Below are 17,500 nucleotides of genomic sequence, written 5' to 3' on the forward strand. Positions count from 1 at the left end.
TCTTTTTAGGTAAGCGTCAGCCTCTTACCTCCCTGACACTCACCTTACCTCAGCCTTTCTGGGTCCCGCTGCTTAATCACCAACGAAATTCATTCTTAGAGAGCTTGCCTGCCTAGTCCATATACTCTCCTCAGCTTCAACCTTCTACCATAAGAAAGCTACCTTTTTTACGTTTTTCTTTCACGGACCAACCAAAGTAAAAACATCAGCACTATAAGAACGGCGCGCGTGGGCGTCCTTCGTTTATATCAAACACAATCTCACCAACCTGGATCAAATGTCGCATACCAGCCTAAATTACATTTCTAGCCAAGCTTGGTCTTTGTCTCTTTGATTCAAACCATCGCGTCTACAAATTCATCCCGACGCGCGCAAACTGCCGCCCTTGGGCACGCATATTTCCCCTACTACTTTAATTCTATCTGCTTTCAACGCGTTGAGCACTCGATTCCTCATCATAGCAAATCTCTTCCACTCAATTTCGATCTGAAGCACCAGCTCTGAAGGATCCAAACCAAATCCTAAGACATGACGGAGATCGAAATGGACATTGATATGGCCAAGCCAGTCTTGGACGGTAAAATTGAGGACGATTTCATCGACTTCGATACCGACATGGTTGATTCTAATCATGACCTGCAAAAGAACGATGACAACTTGGAGAACATGGATAGAGAAATGCAAGAAGATGAGGACGCTGTGAATCATGAAGCCTACGAGACGAACGGTATCACGGGCGAGGATGTGGACTTCGACCTACACGATGTCGAGGATACAGCAAACAGTCCTGAACATGTGGATTATGAAGTGACCGAGGCTCCTGAGCTTGGGACTCAGCGATCGATACAAACAGCTCAGCCACCCGACGAAGACGCGCCAGAAAACGAAGAGAACGTAGAAATTTTGGATGAAATAATCGTTCATGGCGATGCGGTGTCTGACGATCACGAATCTGCACACGAGATTGATTACGAATTTGAGGATAATGCAGAACCAGAAGACTCACATCAAGATGAGAAAACAGCTGCCGCAAGCCGTGCAACAAGATCTGAGTCAAATGGAACAGCCGGTGCTGCTGAAGAGCAAGATGACCACGAACCTGAGAATGATGCTACTGCAACCGGACAAGAGTTATCCGATCACACCGGAGACGAGAATAACATATCAAGCCACAATGACCAAAATGAGCCTCGCGATCCAAAGGAAGAAGAAGCAGAGCCCGATGATGAGGTTGCGACTGGTGAAGCCGAAGCCGAGGATGTGAAGGCAGATGAGTATAATGTTGAGAATACCCACGCATCCGATGACAACGACGAAATACACGATGGAGAAGATGCGAATAGTCATGAAGAAACCACTACCTTGGCATCAGGGCAAAATGATGAAACAACCGAAGCTGTCGAGGAAGCTGAAGATCACGATTGTGACGTGGGCGAACATGTCGCAGATGCATATGACGAACACGCAACCACTGATACGGATCATGTGGATCACTCAGCTACTGGAGAAGATTCGAATGGGAAGACAGATGAGGGCTTTCCTGCTATAACGGTACAGTATAAAGGAGACGAATTTCCTATGTTCTCCACCACCACCAATGGTTTCTTTGCCAATACTTCGGTTCTCGATGAGCCACTTGAGAAGTTGATTGCTGGTCTTCGGAGTGAGCTTGAAAATGAGATTGCCGAGGATGATGACTTGGTACTCCAGGTTGATGAGCTTGGCCTCGAACTTGTTGAGGTAAGGAAAGGCTCTGGCTTTTATCCAGAATGCGCTAACATTTTGAAACAGACAACCCAAGGCGAGACCATGTCGAACGTTACACTCCGTCAAATTCTTGAAATTTTCGACCTTCTTGTCAAGAACCAGGACCCAGATGGCTCACGCCCACTGTATGCCTATCTTTTTACCAAACCCAACGCAGAAAAGCGCTTCGAGTATCTCGTCGAGAGTGCCACGGCGGGGAAGGGGCTTGATGAAGTTATCCATCTCTTCGAGACTCCCATGACTGCTGGAACTAGCATGCTGGAAACAGCTGCAACTATCGATGGTGTTCACGAGGAACTGGACGAGTTCGACAGCCCAATTGATGATGAACATCACAGCGAGATAGATGAAGCAGAAAATGAGGATGAATATCTGGAAGGCGAACATGCGAACCCCGATGCCACTGGTTCTGAGGGCCAAGAGTTTAAAGACCAGGAAGTCGATGACCATGAAGTCAACAGCCAGCAGGCCAATAACCAGGATGGCCATTATGAAGATGATCAAGACAATATCAACGTTGCAACCGACACTCAGATCGAGATATCAGTCAATGCTTCTGCCGCTGATTTGGAGGATCCAGAGACCGCTATTGACAGCCTCACTGCTGCTGATGAGGATGGTCTTGAGCAAAATGGTAAAGCAACCTCATTATTTTCCACTTTCCTTTGTTGCTATTATCCCGACTTCTGCCTCTGTGCCCCCTGTGTGTCGGAGTATGTCGAAAACCACAACAAAGATGAAGCAGAATTCCGGAAAACTGTCAAGTGCAATTACGGAACTATGCAAATTCTTTCACCCAAAGTACAATATCTCCGTCCCCATCAATCCAAACATCACCGCTCCCTGTCTGATTTCAGCACAACGTATTCTTTCAATAATACTGACGAATTTACTCCAGCACGAGCTGACAGCGAGATTGACCCATTTGCCAATCTCGAGTTAGACGAGGAAGCCGAGTTCAACGGAGATGTCGCTCTCGGAGAGAATACAGAGACCCAAGATGAGGTCAATGTTGATGCCGAGCCAGAACCACTCCATGCACAAACTAATGACACGAGCACTACAACCACTCTTCAAGAGGAGGAGGAAGCGTCCTCTTTCAACGTTGACCTTGGAGTGGCCTCTGCAGCAGTAGAGACGGCCGAGAAAAGCAAGACTGATGATGACGACCTGGACGAAATCGACTGGAGAGATGAGCATGAACCAGAAGACCAAGTACCAAGCACTCCTTCGGCTGCTGGTAAACGAGCCCGTGGTGATGACGATGATGTAGATGCGGAAGATGAGCAAGGTGCGATAAAAAAGACCCTCAGCTAAGTTGCAATGGTGACTAACGTTATGCAGATGCCAAGCGCCGTCGTCCCTGAATGATTTCGCCTCCTAACTAACCGCAACATTCTCCAATATCGACAAACAACCCCCCCTCTTCAATAACTAAAATTCAACAGCTGCCGGTAATATGATGCACAGTGGCTATCTGAACTCGACAGTCAGGTCCTTGACCTTTGTCATTGTTCTCAACGCTATTGTCGCAGAAGTTTTCCTGGTGGTAAGAATGCCCCATGTTTTGAACGACACAATATGGGTCACAGAAACCCATACCAGCGGATTCTGGGTAGGTAAGAAATGAATCCACATCTACTAATTCTATAGGGCAAAGAAAGATCTTATGCATTTCTGCATTTTATGAGGTCGAGCTTAATTGCGGCCATTGACAACATGGTCGTTTGTTTTGTTTTGTTTCATACTCGATTGTTGATGACGCAAGTGTCGATACCCTTTCCCCTTTCAAATTAATAATATAAGAACAAAATGCACGATTCTGGTCGGTAAGAGAACAGGTGGATTAGTTCTGGTTCTGTATGATATGGTTCGTGGGATGGAATGAGGCGTTGGCGGCTGGACCGGAGGGAAAACTCAAAGCTGTGAACGGTGCTTGGAGTTGAAGTTATAGTGAAGCGTGGGAGATAGTTGAGACGGACAGCATTTCTGATGTGGATCTATACTCTACCTACGCTTTAGTCGGGGGTTACTTATAGCAAACAATCTGAGCCTTCTACTGGGTTAGTTGGCCATTGAGGGCGTTTGGTGTAGGGCCCTGGGCAGTCTTTAGCTGATTCGCTTGATGAGAACACTATCTTGAGATCTGGTCGCTAAGATTCTATAAATAACGTATCTGGATTATCATGATAATCATGGCGAAGGGGATTGGCCAGGTAGTTATCACCAAACAGAAACAAAAGATCGAAACAGTTTAATGATGAGCATTGATCACTTAACTTGTTTCCAGCGCCGGGTCACCCGTAGCATTAAAGGGCGTCATGGATCCCTGTTTAAAGGTGTCGGCTACGTTAAGGGGTTGATTAAGTTGAGCGCTAAGAGTGTCGATCAGGAACAAGATGAAGAGTAGGGTTGGCGTGTTGATAATAGCCCACAATATCAGACCAATTTGCATTTTGGGATTGGATTCATTCAATTATTGCGATACTCTATCCTCCTAGACAATATCTTTGTTGTAGTTTCTCGCAACTGCTTCAGAGAGGATAACTTATCGATCGTGGCTCAGACACCAAAAACTATTAAATGTGGCGCACGGGAGGCGCTGTTGAGAAGTTCTCGATCTTTGTTACAACGGAGCGAGCGAGGCACTACCGAATTGCGGATGCTAAAAAAAACATTTTCCCCAAAAAATCAAGGACTGTTTGGAGCTTGAGATGCGGGCTGCTGACGTGGACACGAGGACAGGTTGCGGGACAAGGACGAACTTGATGGGCTGGAAATGGAGACGAGTCCAGGGGTTAAAGCCGAAAGATGGCGAGTGAGAAGCAGATGATGAGAAGCAAGGGGCTTGTCGTCCGTCCCCCTTGAATCAAGCAGCCAGAAGCGCTAGTAATGGAAGTGAATTGAGTGTACAGGGCAGGGAGTAAAAGTCAGCGAGCATCACCAGAGTCGTTTATCTGCTACTTGTTTGTTCTTTGATATGGTAGAAACTTATACACTATAGATGCATAAGAAATCTGGATTGTCCTTTCCAAAGTAACTGTCAAGAGCTACAATATTCGGGGGAACTAATCAATACGGCAATCCTACTGATATAACTATTTGGTTGTTTGAAGTGACTGTGATATGGGGAATCTCCTGCAGCAAGTGTCTGTTGCAGCTGATAACTGCCATGTCCAACGTACTTGTGTGAGTGTCAACATTAGTTCAGGGGTGAGAACCACTCGCACCCATCGATCGTATCGTGTTGTGCTGTGGTTGTGTCGTATCGTGCCGTCTAAGCCTCGGCTTTAGCATCTGAGGACAATACAATAATTAGTTGTATGTAGTATCCGTACTTTACAGTCAGCGGAAGTTAGGCAACCTAATGCAATTGCTGTGTTTCGACGCTCGGGTCTGTGCCGAGTTTCCCTTAAGTTGCCGTATCTCAGTGGTTTGTTTTATCTTTACGGGCTGCTAGTCACTAGTTTCTCGGAGACTCTTAGATAAAATAACTGGATCGTGGAATGAAGTGTCGTCAGATGCAAGAAAGAAAAAAAGAAAAGTCCAGGTACTCAGGCACTTGACCTCAGGATCCCCACCTCTTTTTTGAGTCCTGAGGGCCCTGAAGTGTTAGTGAGTCTAAGTTGTAACGCCAGGGACATGGACCTGACGCCAGGGGGTAGTGGATGGATCCATCGTCCTCTGTTGGCGCCCTCTTTTGAAACCTCTTGAACTTTGCTGTGCCTGATTCTGGTGGCGGTACTTGTCAGCACACTATAATTCCACCTCTACCCAGGTACCTCAGCCTTTTCTGCTTCTCCACTGCTGGTTTTGTCCAAGCCTCCCGTAGCCTGTAGCTAGCAGGCCCCTGTCTGGTCTCGTCGGGTCTGATCTGGCCTCCCCAAACTTTGTCTCTGTCTCTCCCACACGAACGTACTGTACTGTACTGTATCTCATCCCGTCCGCACTGCTGCTGCAGCCTCTCCATTTTTACTTACAATCCAGCCAAGCTGTCCCTTCTCCCTATCATCCAACCCCCCCTCCCTGCCTTTTGCGAATACCGTCGTTGCGCATCACGAGTCTCACGCTTGTCAAGATACGAAGGCAATAACGGATTCGACAATAATTGGACCATACGATACCCTAAAACCGACCTTGCTCCGTCGCAAATCGCTTGCTTACAGCAACAGCAGCACGCCCAGTCCCCCCTCCATCTGCATCCAACACCAAGACTCTGCAGTCGTCCACGCGGCCAGAACTCCAATCTCGATTTAACTCTCCCAACGAAGAGTTTATAGCGATATTTTGATGTGTCTGCGATAAAGTAGAGCTCGATTCATCAGCAACTCACTCGTTTCAACACTCGTTGTTGCTATACGGCTTCTCTCGCCCGGTGCGAGCCCACGCCAATAGTGAACGATCCTTTCAGTTCAGCTCCGACTCTCTGCGGCGCATTCTGCCCAAGCCGTTATTCGATTCGGATTATCGCTTTCAGCGCATTGGGTACAAAAATAGAAAGTCGACTTTGTGCGCTTCGTCGCTGTCGTGCGCTCTCTAAAACATCATGATTGAAGACAAGTATGTCGCGTTCCACTCCCGTTGGCCTTCTCCTGAGAAGCCACCTCGATCGGGTCCTTCTTGTAACCCGACCACGCTATTCTCACTACACGTGCTAATATTGCCTCAAGGTATATCGGTCTGGCTCTTGCTATGACATCGGCCTTGGCCATCGGTAAGTTATGTTTGATTACACTGGGGCGTCGCAAGGCTAACCATCTTTCAGGAACAAGCTTCGTTATTACAAAAAAGGTTCGTCCAACAGAGCTACTGTCTGTCTGCGAGCGGCGAATCCTATCGTTGCTTCAGCGTCTAGCGCCATGTTCTACATCTCACCTTGAACATAAACTAATCCACTTCCTAGGGATTGATTCAAGCAGAAGAACGGCATGGCTTTGAAGGCGACGGCTTTGTCTACCTTCGAAATCCCCTGTGGTGGGCCGGTATTGCGACTCGTAAGTGCTCTATCAGACATGATCCCTATTGACAGCTTTACTAACATCAAATTAGTTGGTCTAGGAGAAGTCTGCAACTTTGCCGCATACGCTTTCGCCCCTGCTATCCTCGTCACACCTCTTGGAGCTCTCAGTGTGCTCATTGGCGCTGTTCTTGGCTCGTACTTCCTCAACGAAGAGCTTGGTACGCTGGGCAAGCTCGGCAGTGCTATATGCCTGATCGGCGCTGTTATTATTGTTCTTCATGCGCCTCCGGATGAGGAGATCGAGACCGTCGACGAGATCTTGCACTACGCAATTCAGCCAGGTTCGTACACAAGAAGCATATTTACGAGGATGGCAGTTCCTAAAACTGATCCCAGGTTTCCTTCTCTACGCCTTCGCCGTTGTTGCTTTCGCCGTCTTCATGATTTACAAGATCGCCCCTGTTTATGGCAGGAGAAACGCCCTCATTTATCTTTCCATCTGCTCCACCGTCGGATCCATTTCAGTCATGTCTGTCAAGGCCTTTGGTATTGCGCTTAAGCTTACTTTTGCTGGCCACAACCAGTTCAGCCACCCTTCGACATACGTTTTCATGATTTTAACGGCCGTATGCATTGTGACTCAGATGAATTACTTCAACAAAGCTCTTGCCAGCTTTCCCACCAACATGTAAGTGGTTTACGGAGTTCTAACAATTGGCCTTTACTAACAGTAGTGCCAGTGTCAACCCCCTCTACTACGTAACGTTCACCACCGCCACCCTCTGTGCCTCCTTTATCCTCTTCAGCGGATTCAACACGAACGACCCAGTCAATACTCTCTCGCTGCTTTGCGGATTCTTGGTTACTTTTACGGGCGTCTATCTCCTGAACCTTTCCAGGGGTGACCCCCATGGCCAAAGATTGACCGCTGGACGAGGAGGAAGCGACGCCACCGGTACCGACATGGTTTCTGGTTTACAAACTCGTCTGAGCATGCAGGCAAGGAGGAGCGGCGATCCTTCACGACACAGCATGAGCAGCCAACGTGGAGACCGCGAGGGTCTCATTCGCGCATACGACGAGGAAGAAGCTGCTGGTTTCGCTCTGACCGACCTCGCCTCGGATAGTGACGAAGATGTTCGTCACGCCAACGGCAATGGCAAAGCGAGCTATGACGAAAACATCGAGCTCGATAACCGCCACAAGTCAGGCGATCGGTGATGGTCTGCGACGTTTCCAGCAACCTAATGGCGGAGTAAAAGAATATCGGTTAACCGCCGGTCATCAGCTCCGCAACGATATCTTGCATGTTTCATTATCTCAAACAGGCATTGTACATTTTCAAACCATTTGACCGGGCATTTCTCTCGGAGTATGGGCTGCATACACGGATGGTACATTACGCAACGACATACTTTAATGTTGGTGCCAACTGTGTTTTTACCTATGCCAAACGGGATTGGGACTCGGAATCAACGACATGTATTGTTTGCTATTACTGGAGTACTATGGGCACACGGTCTTGGACGGCGTTGGCGGATTTTGTATTGGGGCCATAGGCGAATCCTCGTTGTACGATAACTACAGAGCATGAGCGATAGGATGGGACTGGACGGCGAACTTCCATATCAGGGCCGTTTATACAGGGATGGTTTCGGATCTAAGGAGGCGTCACTGTCTGCGTCTATCGGGCGATGAAAGGGCGAGTTGGGGCGTATATCACTGCCTCAATTCTCCAGGGCATGAACGAACGTTTCGGGTGTGGTAGATCTGTTATCCAAGTCGCAGGGCTTTTTCTAGGTTTGAGGAAGCCAAGTTTGAATTTTAACAAGAAAAGAGGGAAAGCCAGAGGCTGCCTATTATAGACAAGAATTATTACGACGTTTAGTACATTGGATAGCAGGTGGGATTGTATCTCACAAAAACAAGATTCTGGCTTGGAGATGTAAAGTCCTGATTATATTTGGTTCTCCATCGTGCTGTCTGCAATGTGCCTTTTGGCTTTCACTATATTCTCACCAGGCTGATGAAGATATCTTTTTGATGCCTGTTTGTACTTGATACATGACAATGTATGCCATTTCCTTCAGCTACGTCCAAGATTTGCTTATTTGGTGGATTGTGAATGACAATTATTGGTGGCCAGACTAATCCGTTCATTGGCCAGTTCCGTAAGTCAAGGAGAAAAACTACATAATATCCTCAACAAGGGAGTTAGATTATGATTGACAACATCTCTGAACATGGCTGGTCGTTTCAAACCGCTATATGATTGAATATCGACAAATATCCAAACTCAACCACAGCATCTGAAATTCTTTGTGGAACACAGATCACCATAAATGGCATAATTGACTGCCTTATTACAACCCAGCGTTTATTGAGCTACAATAGAGCCTTGACCGAAGCCTAGGATGACCATTAGGCTTGCTCTTGACGGAAGTTGAGTCTAGGAAAATCAAGAGCCAGAAGAGAAAGGATAGGTAATCATGTGAAGTATAACTGTTTTTCAACTCGATTGAAATAGGAAAAATGGGCGTGGCCGTTATTGTGGTTATGATACTCCCTAAGCTGTGTTGTGTATTAGCGTGAGGAAATATATAGTACCCCGGAAAGAGACGGACAAGCGTGATAAACAGACTTGAGTGTTGTCAGCTCGATATTGTGTGGGCAAGCTAGCCTGTCTACGAAACATTCACGTACTCAATTCAGACAAGACTTCAAAGTCGCTCAGAGGCACTCAAGGTATTGGTAGACAGAAGACACAGTCACAAGACGTGTCGTCGTAATCTTCGGGTCTCATTTTTTCTCTTTTATGCTTTGCCTACCATTACAAGCAAGAATGAAACCGTCCGTGCCCTTAGCAGATGCAAATGATCAATTGACGCCTGAGTAGACCTCCGTCCCTCATCCCACGGATCTCCATCTTTCCTTCATCAGGTTTTGACGGCTTTTCCCAGCCTGGTGATTTAAGCATTCTATTGCTCAACAGCCTGGACCTCATCACCACCCTCTTCCTCAGCAACTCGAGCATCCTGAGCAGCCTGAGCGGCTTGGGCGGCCTTAGCGCCGTAGTCCTGGCTGACAGGCTGGAGGACAGCCTGCTCCTCCTTGGGCTCGATAATGGTGACAGCGTCAGGGAGAGTCTTCTGGGGACCGGCCTTGCCCTCAGGGTCGGAGCCGCGCATGATCTTGACCTTGATACCCAGGACACCCTGTCGGAGGAGAACGTGACGGGTAGCGTGGTCGATGAAGTCCTTGGCGGGCTGACCAGAGTGAATCATGAAGCCGTCGGTGAACTTCATGGACTTGGCACGGGCAGCGCGGAGCTTACCGGAGACGACAACCTCGCAACCCTTGGCGCCAGACTCCATGATGAAGCGGAGGACACCATAGCAAGCACGTCGGACGGCGAGACCGTTGAGAAGCTTGTATCGCAGGGACTCGCACTGAGCGACGGCGGAGAGACCACGGTTCTGGACCTTGGCGGCGTAGAGGGAGACGGAGTTCTCGGGGAACTTGAATCGCTTCTGGATGAGCGAGGTGAGCTCGCGAATGCGGCGGCCCTGCTCGCCGAGAACCTCCTGGGTGTGGGTGGCTCGGATGATGATATCGGTGACGGTGGGGGTAACGCGGACCTCGACGCCGGAGTAGCCCTCCTCAGCGAGCTCGCGCTGGAAGAACTCGTTGAGCTCAGCGTAGAAGACACCGTCGGCGACGAACTTTCTCCGCTTGGAGCTGTGAAGAAGATTGTTAGTGAATCTTGGACTTTTGACTCGATTTTGTGACGGAGAATGGTATTTGGCGGGGTGACGATGGTGGTGATGGCGATGTTTCGATTCGATCAAGAAGGAGTTCGCAATTGCAATGTCAATAACTCACATCTGAGATCCGGGGTGAGCCATCTTGAAAATAGGACTTGTGTTGTCGGGACTGGACTTGACTTGGTGTCTTGTCTTGAGTCTGTTGGCGAGCTGAGGGTTGGCGGGCTGAAGAGAAAGATTCGCGGTCCTAGGTGGATTTCGGCTTCACTGCACTCACAAATGTTGGCCTACTCGCTCAATTTTTTGGTGTGTGGTTGAGCCCTAAATCTGGCAAGCGGGTTCCAGTGGTCGCACATTCCGTTTGGAGAAGTGGGTCCCGAATGCGAGGGGATATGTCCTCTCAATCGGAGAACGGAGAAACAAATTAACGAGCTGGATCCATGCAGCCAAAATGGGGAAAGTGCTTGGACCATGGCTCTGGCCTCTGGGGTGACGTCGCGGTCTCTTTTGGTAGCTGACAGCGCTGAGCCCCTCCTGCCATATGCCAAGTGGGCGCCTGTGGCTCGTGATGATGAGTGTGAGCTGTCTCCGGCTCTAAAAGAAACTCCATCCATTAATACTCAAAGTCGAGTCCAAAGTCTTCCTCCATGCGCGTCTAATTTTTCTTACTTTGGAAGTGACAAATATGTCAGCGTCCGTCTCATAACCTCTCCTCTCAGGTCGCCTTGTAACAACTACTTCTTCATCTTCCGGCGGCCCCGCGATATTGAGCTACCTCTACTACATCACCAGAGCTTCCGAGAAATCGTCCACACCGACATACAAAGAGATCATTGATATAACATAAACTCTACGGAGAGAGATCTCTTGCCCTTTAGCAACTACAAGGCGGTGAAGCCACGGTTTGCCAAAATGGAAGCCCGAAAGGTACGCGTTCTAATCGCCATTTAGAGCATCCCGCCTGTTCATGCGCGGCTTTGCGCTGCGTTTCGGCTCCTAACCTCATGTAGATCATCGAGAGCGTCCAGGGTATCTATGGCGGCCAAACAACTCATGGCACTTTGCGACTGACCGATTTTCATCTGGTATTCTGCGCACCCATCGATCAATCCGCCAAACCCTCAGAAAGTTCGTCTCACAAGCCCAAAGTTCGTGAGAGATGGATTCCATATCCCATGCTGTGCTATTGCGCACTTCGGCCGGTGCCACCCGGATCTCGCCAGGCTCCATCGATCCGTTTACGATGTCGTGACTTCACCTTTGTGACATTCAACTTCACCGACAGCGAGATTGCCCGAGAAGCTTTCGATTTCATCAAGTCTCGAACTTGCAAACTAGGAACAGTAGAGAAGCTCTATGCTTTCTCCCACAAGCCTCTAAAGCATGAGCGAGAGGTTGGCGGTTGGTCGGTCTATGATCCAAAAGCAGAGTTCAGACGCCAGGGTATCAGCGAGAAGTTGCCTGATAAAGGTTGGAGGATCACGCATATCAACAAGGACTATACCTTTTGCGATACATATCCTGCTTTTCTGGTTGTTCCCTCCAAGATCTCGGATAACGTCCTTAAGTATGCGAAGGAGTTCCGCTCGAGAAACCGTGTGCCGGCTCTGTCATACATTCATCCAGTAAACAACTGTACCATCACTCGAAGCTCTCAGCCCCTCTCTGGCATCACAAGGAAGACAAACGTGCAAGACGAGAAACTAGTAGCGGCATCGTTCAACGCCCTATTGCCGCCAGGCTCTGAGGAAAGCACGCCTCTATCGAGTCAGCCCGATGTGTCCCTTGGAAACTCGTCACTGGAGACGGAGCTTTCGGAGACGGAACGATATGAAGATGAGCTCATTTCGAGATCCGTTGCCGTTTATGATTCTTCTGGGAAGCGTCAAGTATATGGTGCACAGCAGAGCAACTTGATTGTGGATGCTCGTCCTACTATCAATGCAATGGTGAATCAAGTACAAGGAATGGGCTCGGAAAATATGGACAAGTACAAGTTTGCACGCAAGATATTCCTTAGTATTGAGAATATTCACGTCATGCGAAGCTCCCTCAACAAGGTCATTGACGCACTCAAAGACGCCGACATTTCACCTTTACCGCCAAACAGAGAGCTACTCCATCAAAGTGGCTGGTTACGGCACATTCATGATGTTCTGGATGGCTCAGCTATAATTGCAAGACAGATCGGAATCAACCATTCACATGTTCTCATTCACTGCTCCGACGGCTGGGACCGTACAAGCCAGCTCAGTGCTTTGGCTCAAATCATGTTGGACCCCTACTACCGCACAATTGAGGGTTTCATTGTTCTTGTGGAAAAAGATTGGTTGTCTTTTGGTCACATGTTCAGGCTTCGATCGGGCCACTTGAACCACGAGGATTGGTTCACCGTGCAGAAAGATGCTTTTGCAGGTTCCAAGGTACAGCCCGGAGAGAACGATGGCCGGGGTGACGCGTTCCAGAATGTGCTGAGTGGAGCGAAGCGTTTCTTCAACCAGAATAAAGATGACCCCGACTTGGCTGCAGTTAGTGAAACAGCTCCTGGAAAGGTTGTTGATGATGAAGCTACCTCTCCAAAGATGGTCAGTCCTGTCTTCCACCAGTTCCTTGACTGCACCTATCAACTTTTACGCCAAAACAAGACTCGTTTTGAGTATAACGAGCGCTTCCTGCGCCGCCTTCTATACCACCTGTACTCGTGCCAGTACGGCACTTTCCTCTTTAATTCAGAGAAGCAGAGAAAAGATGCGCGAGCTGCAGAACGGACATCTTCCGTTTGGGACTACTTTCTGTGTCGGCGAGCTGAGTTCACAAACCCCGACTTCGATGCCAGTATCGACGATCACGTCAAAGGACAGGAGCGGATCCTGTTACCGCGACTGAAGGAGATAAGATGGTGGCATCAGTTGTTCGGAAGAACTGAGGATGAGATGAACGGCGGTTTGAACGCCGCCGCAGCAGCAGAGACTGACCGCCAAACCGCCATATCAAATTTACAGTATCCCAGCGTTATCCAAGCAGATGCCGACCCTCGGTCATCCACTTCAAGCTCCAAGTCGGGGCCACCCTCGGTTCTCACAGGAGTTGAGACTGCCCACGAGACACTCACCCCTGAATCGCGACATACGCCAATCGAACGGAGCGCATCTACAGAACCAAGCGGTAACGCCTTTGCCGCTATCAGGGATGGGATTGCAGGTCTCAATCTAGGCAAGGGAATGCTGGGGCAATTTACAAATACTGGCGAGTCAGCGTCGTCGTCAAGTTCGGCTCCCGCACCAGCTCGTAGCGACCAGGAGCTACGTGAGATGATATAGAAGGTCATGTTTCCAGAGTCGGATCCTGGCCCTTACTTGATTGTCGAGACCCATGAATCCGTGCGACACTGTTGTCCCTGGCTACACCCGCCCGTAGCACCGCCGCTTCTGACAACAGAGTCTGACGCACCGTCAACGCTTGAGCGCTGCAGCTTCTACAGTGTACCCAGCGATCTCAGTGGAGAGTGGGAGTATATCAAGCGGCGCGACTCTGAGTCTTTGGGCCTTCACTCAAGACTTAACTCCATTGATAGTCTCCAGCCCGATGCGGGCCTGCCGACGCCGTGTCACTCTCCAACCATTGAAACGCCAAAACCTGTGGCAAAGCTTGAGAGAGTCCTCTTCAAATCTGATAGGCAGAGGCGTGCGATGGCAAATTCCGAGATGTAAGCATAGCATTCGGATTCATGATGTCTGAGTTCTCACACTTGGTTTCCTGATTTACACATGCGGACGTTTTTGTTGGCGCTAGAGGCAGTATCATGAGCCGGCTCTGGCGTTTAACTTGAGTGGTGATGACATTCTGATTTTGCGCCAATCACGCGGTACACGGCGAGGGCTTAGACAGCAATAGACTCCTTCAAGACTACGTGAATTAGGTAGGTAGTTATAGAGTGTAGTAAATCAAAACCTTCGGTTAACTCATAAGTTCAACGTTCGGCCTTGCTTGGTTTCTTCTTTATTTTTGTCTATCTTGTAAAGTCATCCTAGTTATGGAAACGTGTTTGTTCACATTGAATCATATCCACTTGATTTCGTTGCGTCCGTAGCCCTTTTTTGCTGCTCTAACCCTCGTGTTGTAGGTTTTCTTTAGACTCTTTGACATTACAGGAAGACCTCTAGATTGATCTCGAGAGTGCTGACAGGGTATCTATGAATATGTTAGCGATGTCACGTCGATACTGGTCGGCATGGGGGCTCACTTCAAATCAAACTTCTCCAACACGGTAGGGTGCAAGATGCCGAATTCGCCAATGCGTCTCTCTTTTCCACCAAGACGGAGATATACGGAAGCAGCATGGCCAGCGAAGAAGGTGGCATCGTCAAGCTCCTCAATCCAGTAACCATCAGGCTTGCTGGGGTTCTCCTTTACTTCAAAATCGACACTCTTGCCAGAAAGACCCTCCTCGTGGGTGAGGAAAGCAGTTCGAAGCATGAGAAGAACACGATCAAGCAGGCCATGGACCACCTCGAAACCGCTTGTTCGGCCGTACCAGGCGGCGGCGAAATGTCGCTCGTTACGAGCCTTGCGTTCTTGAGACTCATCCTTGAAGACAACGTCAGAGACCTCGAAGATCTTCATGGGCACGCTGTGGCCCTTGTTCTCGCGAATGGTCTTGAGAAGGCCAGGTAGAAGAGTTGATCGCACAACCTGATACTCGGCGGTCTTGGGGTTGGCCAGACGTACGACGGTATTTCCGTCATCCTTGCGGTTTAGCCAAGCGAAGTTCTCATCGTGACTACACAAGATCAGGGGCATAACCTCACTCCAGCCAGCAACGGCGGCCTCGATTCGGATAATATCACTGAGCTTGTTGACCAGCAGGGGGGCACCAACAGTAGCACTTCGTGAAGGAGCAGTACGAGGAAGGTTGTTGTATCCGTAGCACACAGCAAGATCTTCCATCACGTCACATTGATGAAGGACATCAGCTCGGGTTGGGGGAATAGCAACCTCGAGGATGTTGGAATCTTTTGTTGAAGGTGTAGAGGTGTAAGACATCTTGGAGAGAAGCTTGCACAGGCTCTCGGGAGACTCAGTGAGCCCAGTGCAGCTGTTGAGGTAGTCGATTTCAACCTCAGCAACTCTGGGCTTCAGGTTAGGAGTGACTCGGGTTTGGTTGTTATGGTCGGAATTGATCTGGACGGGCTCGACAGTGAAGGGCTCAGAGCAGTACATGGAGAACATGGTAACCATGATGTCGGTGACGATGTCGAGTTTGGTGATGTCGGTGGCAGTGATCTCAATAAAAACGTTGGTGGTGTCAAGTGTAATCTTGGAGTGATCACCGTTGATAATTGGAGGAAGGGAACAGACAACACGGTTGGAGTCGTAGATCGCAGGGTAGACTGGTGAGTCGCGAATGATGTGGAGGAAGCGGCCCAGGTGCTTGTCATTCTCATAGAAGTTCATCAACTCGGCAGAGTCCATCTCCTTGGTCTGGTTCAAGGGGATGAACTTTATATCCTTGGGGGGGAGGGCCTCGTAGGTGAAGGGACCTTTGATAGTATCATAGTCGTGGGTACCAATGGAGACTAGTGTTCGGTTTCGAGCAAGATTCTGGTGAAGCTTGTCTTGTAGAGAGATGAAGGACTCGTATCGGCTCTTGTCGAACTTGATATTGCGGAGGATAGCGCCAGAGACATATGGCCGGACCTGCTCGGCTTCGGGCTTGACGGTGATTGACTCAAGCTTGCCGCTTGCGGGCTCGACTATACGGTACTTGGGAGGCTCAATGCGTCCACGGAAGATATTGAGATTGGTGACAATACCCTCGAAGCAGAGCATATCATATCGGTTGGCGGGAATCTCAATCTTGAGCTGAGGAGGCTCCTGTTCGCCGTTTACAATTGGACGCTCATCATTCTCAGTATCCTCGTCAAGCTCGATACCGAACTCGAAGCAAAGGTCCTCAAACTCCTCGGTCGTGAATCTGTTTCAAGAGGAACAAGAGCTGTCAGCACACGTATAGAGACCTTGGGCGCGAAGTCGGAGAGCTCATGGTGGGGGTTGAGATGAACAAGGAGGGGCATTCGCACTTTTGACCGAGGGCTTCGTAAAGCTTGTACTTGTCGACGGAAATGGTAGGCATGATGAAGCGGAGCCTCGAGCCTTGTTTGGTAAATTGTCCTTTTTCCGAAGAATCAGAGGCGAGAGGCGAGATTTCCGTCGAGCGTCGGACGTGGATTTGGGCGTGGATTGTACTGAGTCACAGGAAATTTTGGGGATGTAGGTAGTTCGGGTTGCATGCGACGATGCGATACTCGAGTACTCGACAAGACGCAGGGCCATAGTGCGCTGTGACGGTACCCCTCTAGCGGATTGGGTTTGGCGGGGTAAACAGGACGGATCATCTATACTCCCTCCCCGACAAACTGTCAGGTACCGAGAAGCTTGCTTGAACTTCCAGTTCTTAATAGATACCTTATGCCAGTGAGTTGACATTACAAGAACTGGCAGTTTATCCGGTAAATTAGACTACGTTAGACATCTTACCTTTGATCATGAACGATCATCTTGTCTGCATGGCACTCATCAACCCAAACCCGAGGTAAGTTGACAAACCAACAATAATACCGAGCTCGAACAGCTCTGAAACAATGTATTGTTGCATCGAGAATTTGTCAAGGCAATCAGCTACCTACGCAGCCAAATTCCAAACATCAAATATATGCATAATGATGTCTGCACTGAGCTGGGAGTGGCGGGGCTTGGAGTTCAAGATTTCAAGGCTTGATCAGATATGATAGTGACGTCGGATGCGATCCTACAGAACCGATGCATCCTCAGAAGGTTTAATTTTTGTGCTCATACCCGTCCCGCGTGAACCGCAAGTACGCTCTCGGACATTGGTAAAGACGATATCGGTTCTGGTCTCAGTCTTGGCTTCAAATTTAATATTGCCATCCCCAGATTCAAGCCACAATGTACCTGAAGCGCCCTGACCGAAGGTGAGACTGAAAAGAGC

At 49.0% G+C, this 17,500-nt stretch overlaps 5 protein-coding genes across 9 annotated transcripts; 3 read left to right on the forward strand and 2 right to left on the reverse strand.

The window, feature by feature from the left end:
* The first annotated feature begins 81 nt into the window (after nt 1-81).
* Nucleotides 82-4,115, forward strand: FOIG_05252 (uncharacterized protein). 4 transcript variants are annotated; one of them, XM_031203794.1, is made up of 4 exons: nt 82-1,740; nt 1,792-2,401; nt 2,666-3,058; nt 3,112-4,115. In XM_031203794.1, the coding sequence occupies exons 1-4, from the start codon at nt 529-531 to the stop codon at nt 3,132-3,134; spliced, it is 2,238 nt and encodes a 745-aa protein (XP_031067373.1). In that variant the 5' UTR covers nt 82-528; the 3' UTR covers nt 3,135-4,115. The 4 variants fall into 4 exon arrangements, with proteins under 4 accessions (XP_031067373.1, XP_031067370.1, XP_031067371.1 ...); XM_031203792.1 differs by having other exon boundaries at nt 116-1,740; nt 1,792-3,058; XM_031203793.1 differs by having other exon boundaries at nt 128-1,740; nt 2,666-4,115.
* Nucleotides 4,116-5,561: 1,446 nt separating this feature from the next.
* On the forward strand, nt 5,562-8,701 carry FOIG_05253 (uncharacterized protein). Of its 2 annotated transcripts, XM_031203795.1 has the most exons (7): nt 5,562-6,327; nt 6,438-6,481; nt 6,533-6,558; nt 6,671-6,761; nt 6,817-7,068; nt 7,124-7,415; nt 7,468-8,701. In XM_031203795.1, the coding sequence occupies exons 1-7, from the start codon at nt 6,314-6,316 to the stop codon at nt 7,946-7,948; spliced, it is 1,200 nt and encodes a 399-aa protein (XP_031067374.1). In that variant the 5' UTR covers nt 5,562-6,313; the 3' UTR covers nt 7,949-8,701. The 2 variants fall into 2 exon arrangements, with proteins under 2 accessions (XP_031067374.1, XP_031067375.1); XM_031203796.1 differs by having other exon boundaries at nt 5,562-6,481.
* Nucleotides 8,702-9,218: 517 nt separating this feature from the next.
* On the reverse strand, nt 9,219-10,887 carry FOIG_05254 (40S ribosomal protein S3). The gene is made up of 2 exons (XM_031203797.1): nt 10,610-10,887; nt 9,219-10,465 (listed from the first exon to the last, which is right to left on the reverse strand). Exons 1-2 carry the CDS (start codon nt 10,630-10,632, stop codon nt 9,706-9,708), a joined length of 783 nt encoding a protein of 260 aa, XP_031067376.1. The 5' UTR covers nt 10,633-10,887; the 3' UTR covers nt 9,219-9,705.
* A 60-nt stretch (nt 10,888-10,947) lies between these two features.
* FOIG_05255 (uncharacterized protein) lies at nt 10,948-14,544 on the forward strand. Its single transcript, XM_031203798.1, has 2 exons — nt 10,948-11,418; nt 11,502-14,544. Exons 1-2 carry the CDS (start codon nt 11,404-11,406, stop codon nt 13,809-13,811), a joined length of 2,325 nt encoding a protein of 774 aa, XP_031067377.1. The 5' UTR covers nt 10,948-11,403; the 3' UTR covers nt 13,812-14,544.
* On the reverse strand, nt 11,921-16,869 carry FOIG_05256 (phenylalanyl-tRNA synthetase, beta subunit). Its single transcript, XM_031203799.1, has 3 exons — nt 16,572-16,869; nt 14,735-16,465; nt 11,921-14,682 (listed from the first exon to the last, which is right to left on the reverse strand). Exons 1-3 carry the CDS (start codon nt 16,622-16,624, stop codon nt 14,637-14,639), a joined length of 1,830 nt encoding a protein of 609 aa, XP_031067378.1. The 5' UTR covers nt 16,625-16,869; the 3' UTR covers nt 11,921-14,636.
* Nucleotides 16,870-17,500: the final 631 nt, after the last annotated feature.

This window comes from Fusarium odoratissimum, assembly GCF_000260195.1.
Source record: "Fusarium odoratissimum NRRL 54006 unplaced genomic scaffold supercont1.6, whole genome shotgun sequence".
In the NCBI taxonomy this organism is placed as follows: domain Eukaryota; kingdom Fungi; phylum Ascomycota; class Sordariomycetes; order Hypocreales; family Nectriaceae; genus Fusarium; species Fusarium odoratissimum.

Bases quoted from the DNA above. Each gene is read 5' to 3' on its own strand.
- FOIG_05253 (XM_031203795.1), top strand. The intron at 6,559-6,670 runs GTTCGTCCAACA...TCCACTTCCTAG, and splicing joins GCTTCGTTATTACAAAAAAG to GGATTGATTCAAGCAGAAGA. The intron at 7,069-7,123 runs GTTCGTACACAA...AACTGATCCCAG, and splicing joins GCACTACGCAATTCAGCCAG to GTTTCCTTCTCTACGCCTTC.
- FOIG_05252 (XM_031203791.1), top strand. From the start codon at position 529: ATGACGGAGATCGAAATGGACATTGATATGGCCAAGCCAGTCTTGGAC. The intron at 1,741-1,791 runs GTAAGGAAAGGC...ATTTTGAAACAG, and splicing joins TTGGCCTCGAACTTGTTGAG to ACAACCCAAGGCGAGACCAT.
- FOIG_05254 (XM_031203797.1), bottom strand. From the start codon at position 10,632: ATGGCTCACCCCGGATCTCAGAT. The intron at 10,466-10,609 runs GTGAGTTATTGA...TCTTCTTCACAG, and splicing joins GCTCACCCCGGATCTCAGAT to CTCCAAGCGGAGAAAGTTCG.
- FOIG_05256 (XM_031203799.1), bottom strand. From the start codon at position 16,624: ATGCCTACCATTTCCGTCGACAAGTACAAGCTTTACGAAGCCCTCGGT. The intron at 16,466-16,571 runs GTGCGAATGCCC...CTCTTGAAACAG, and splicing joins TACGAAGCCCTCGGTCAAAA to ATTCACGACCGAGGAGTTTG. The intron at 14,683-14,734 runs GTGAGCCCCCAT...ACATATTCATAG, and splicing joins TTGGAGAAGTTTGATTTGAA to ATACCCTGTCAGCACTCTCG.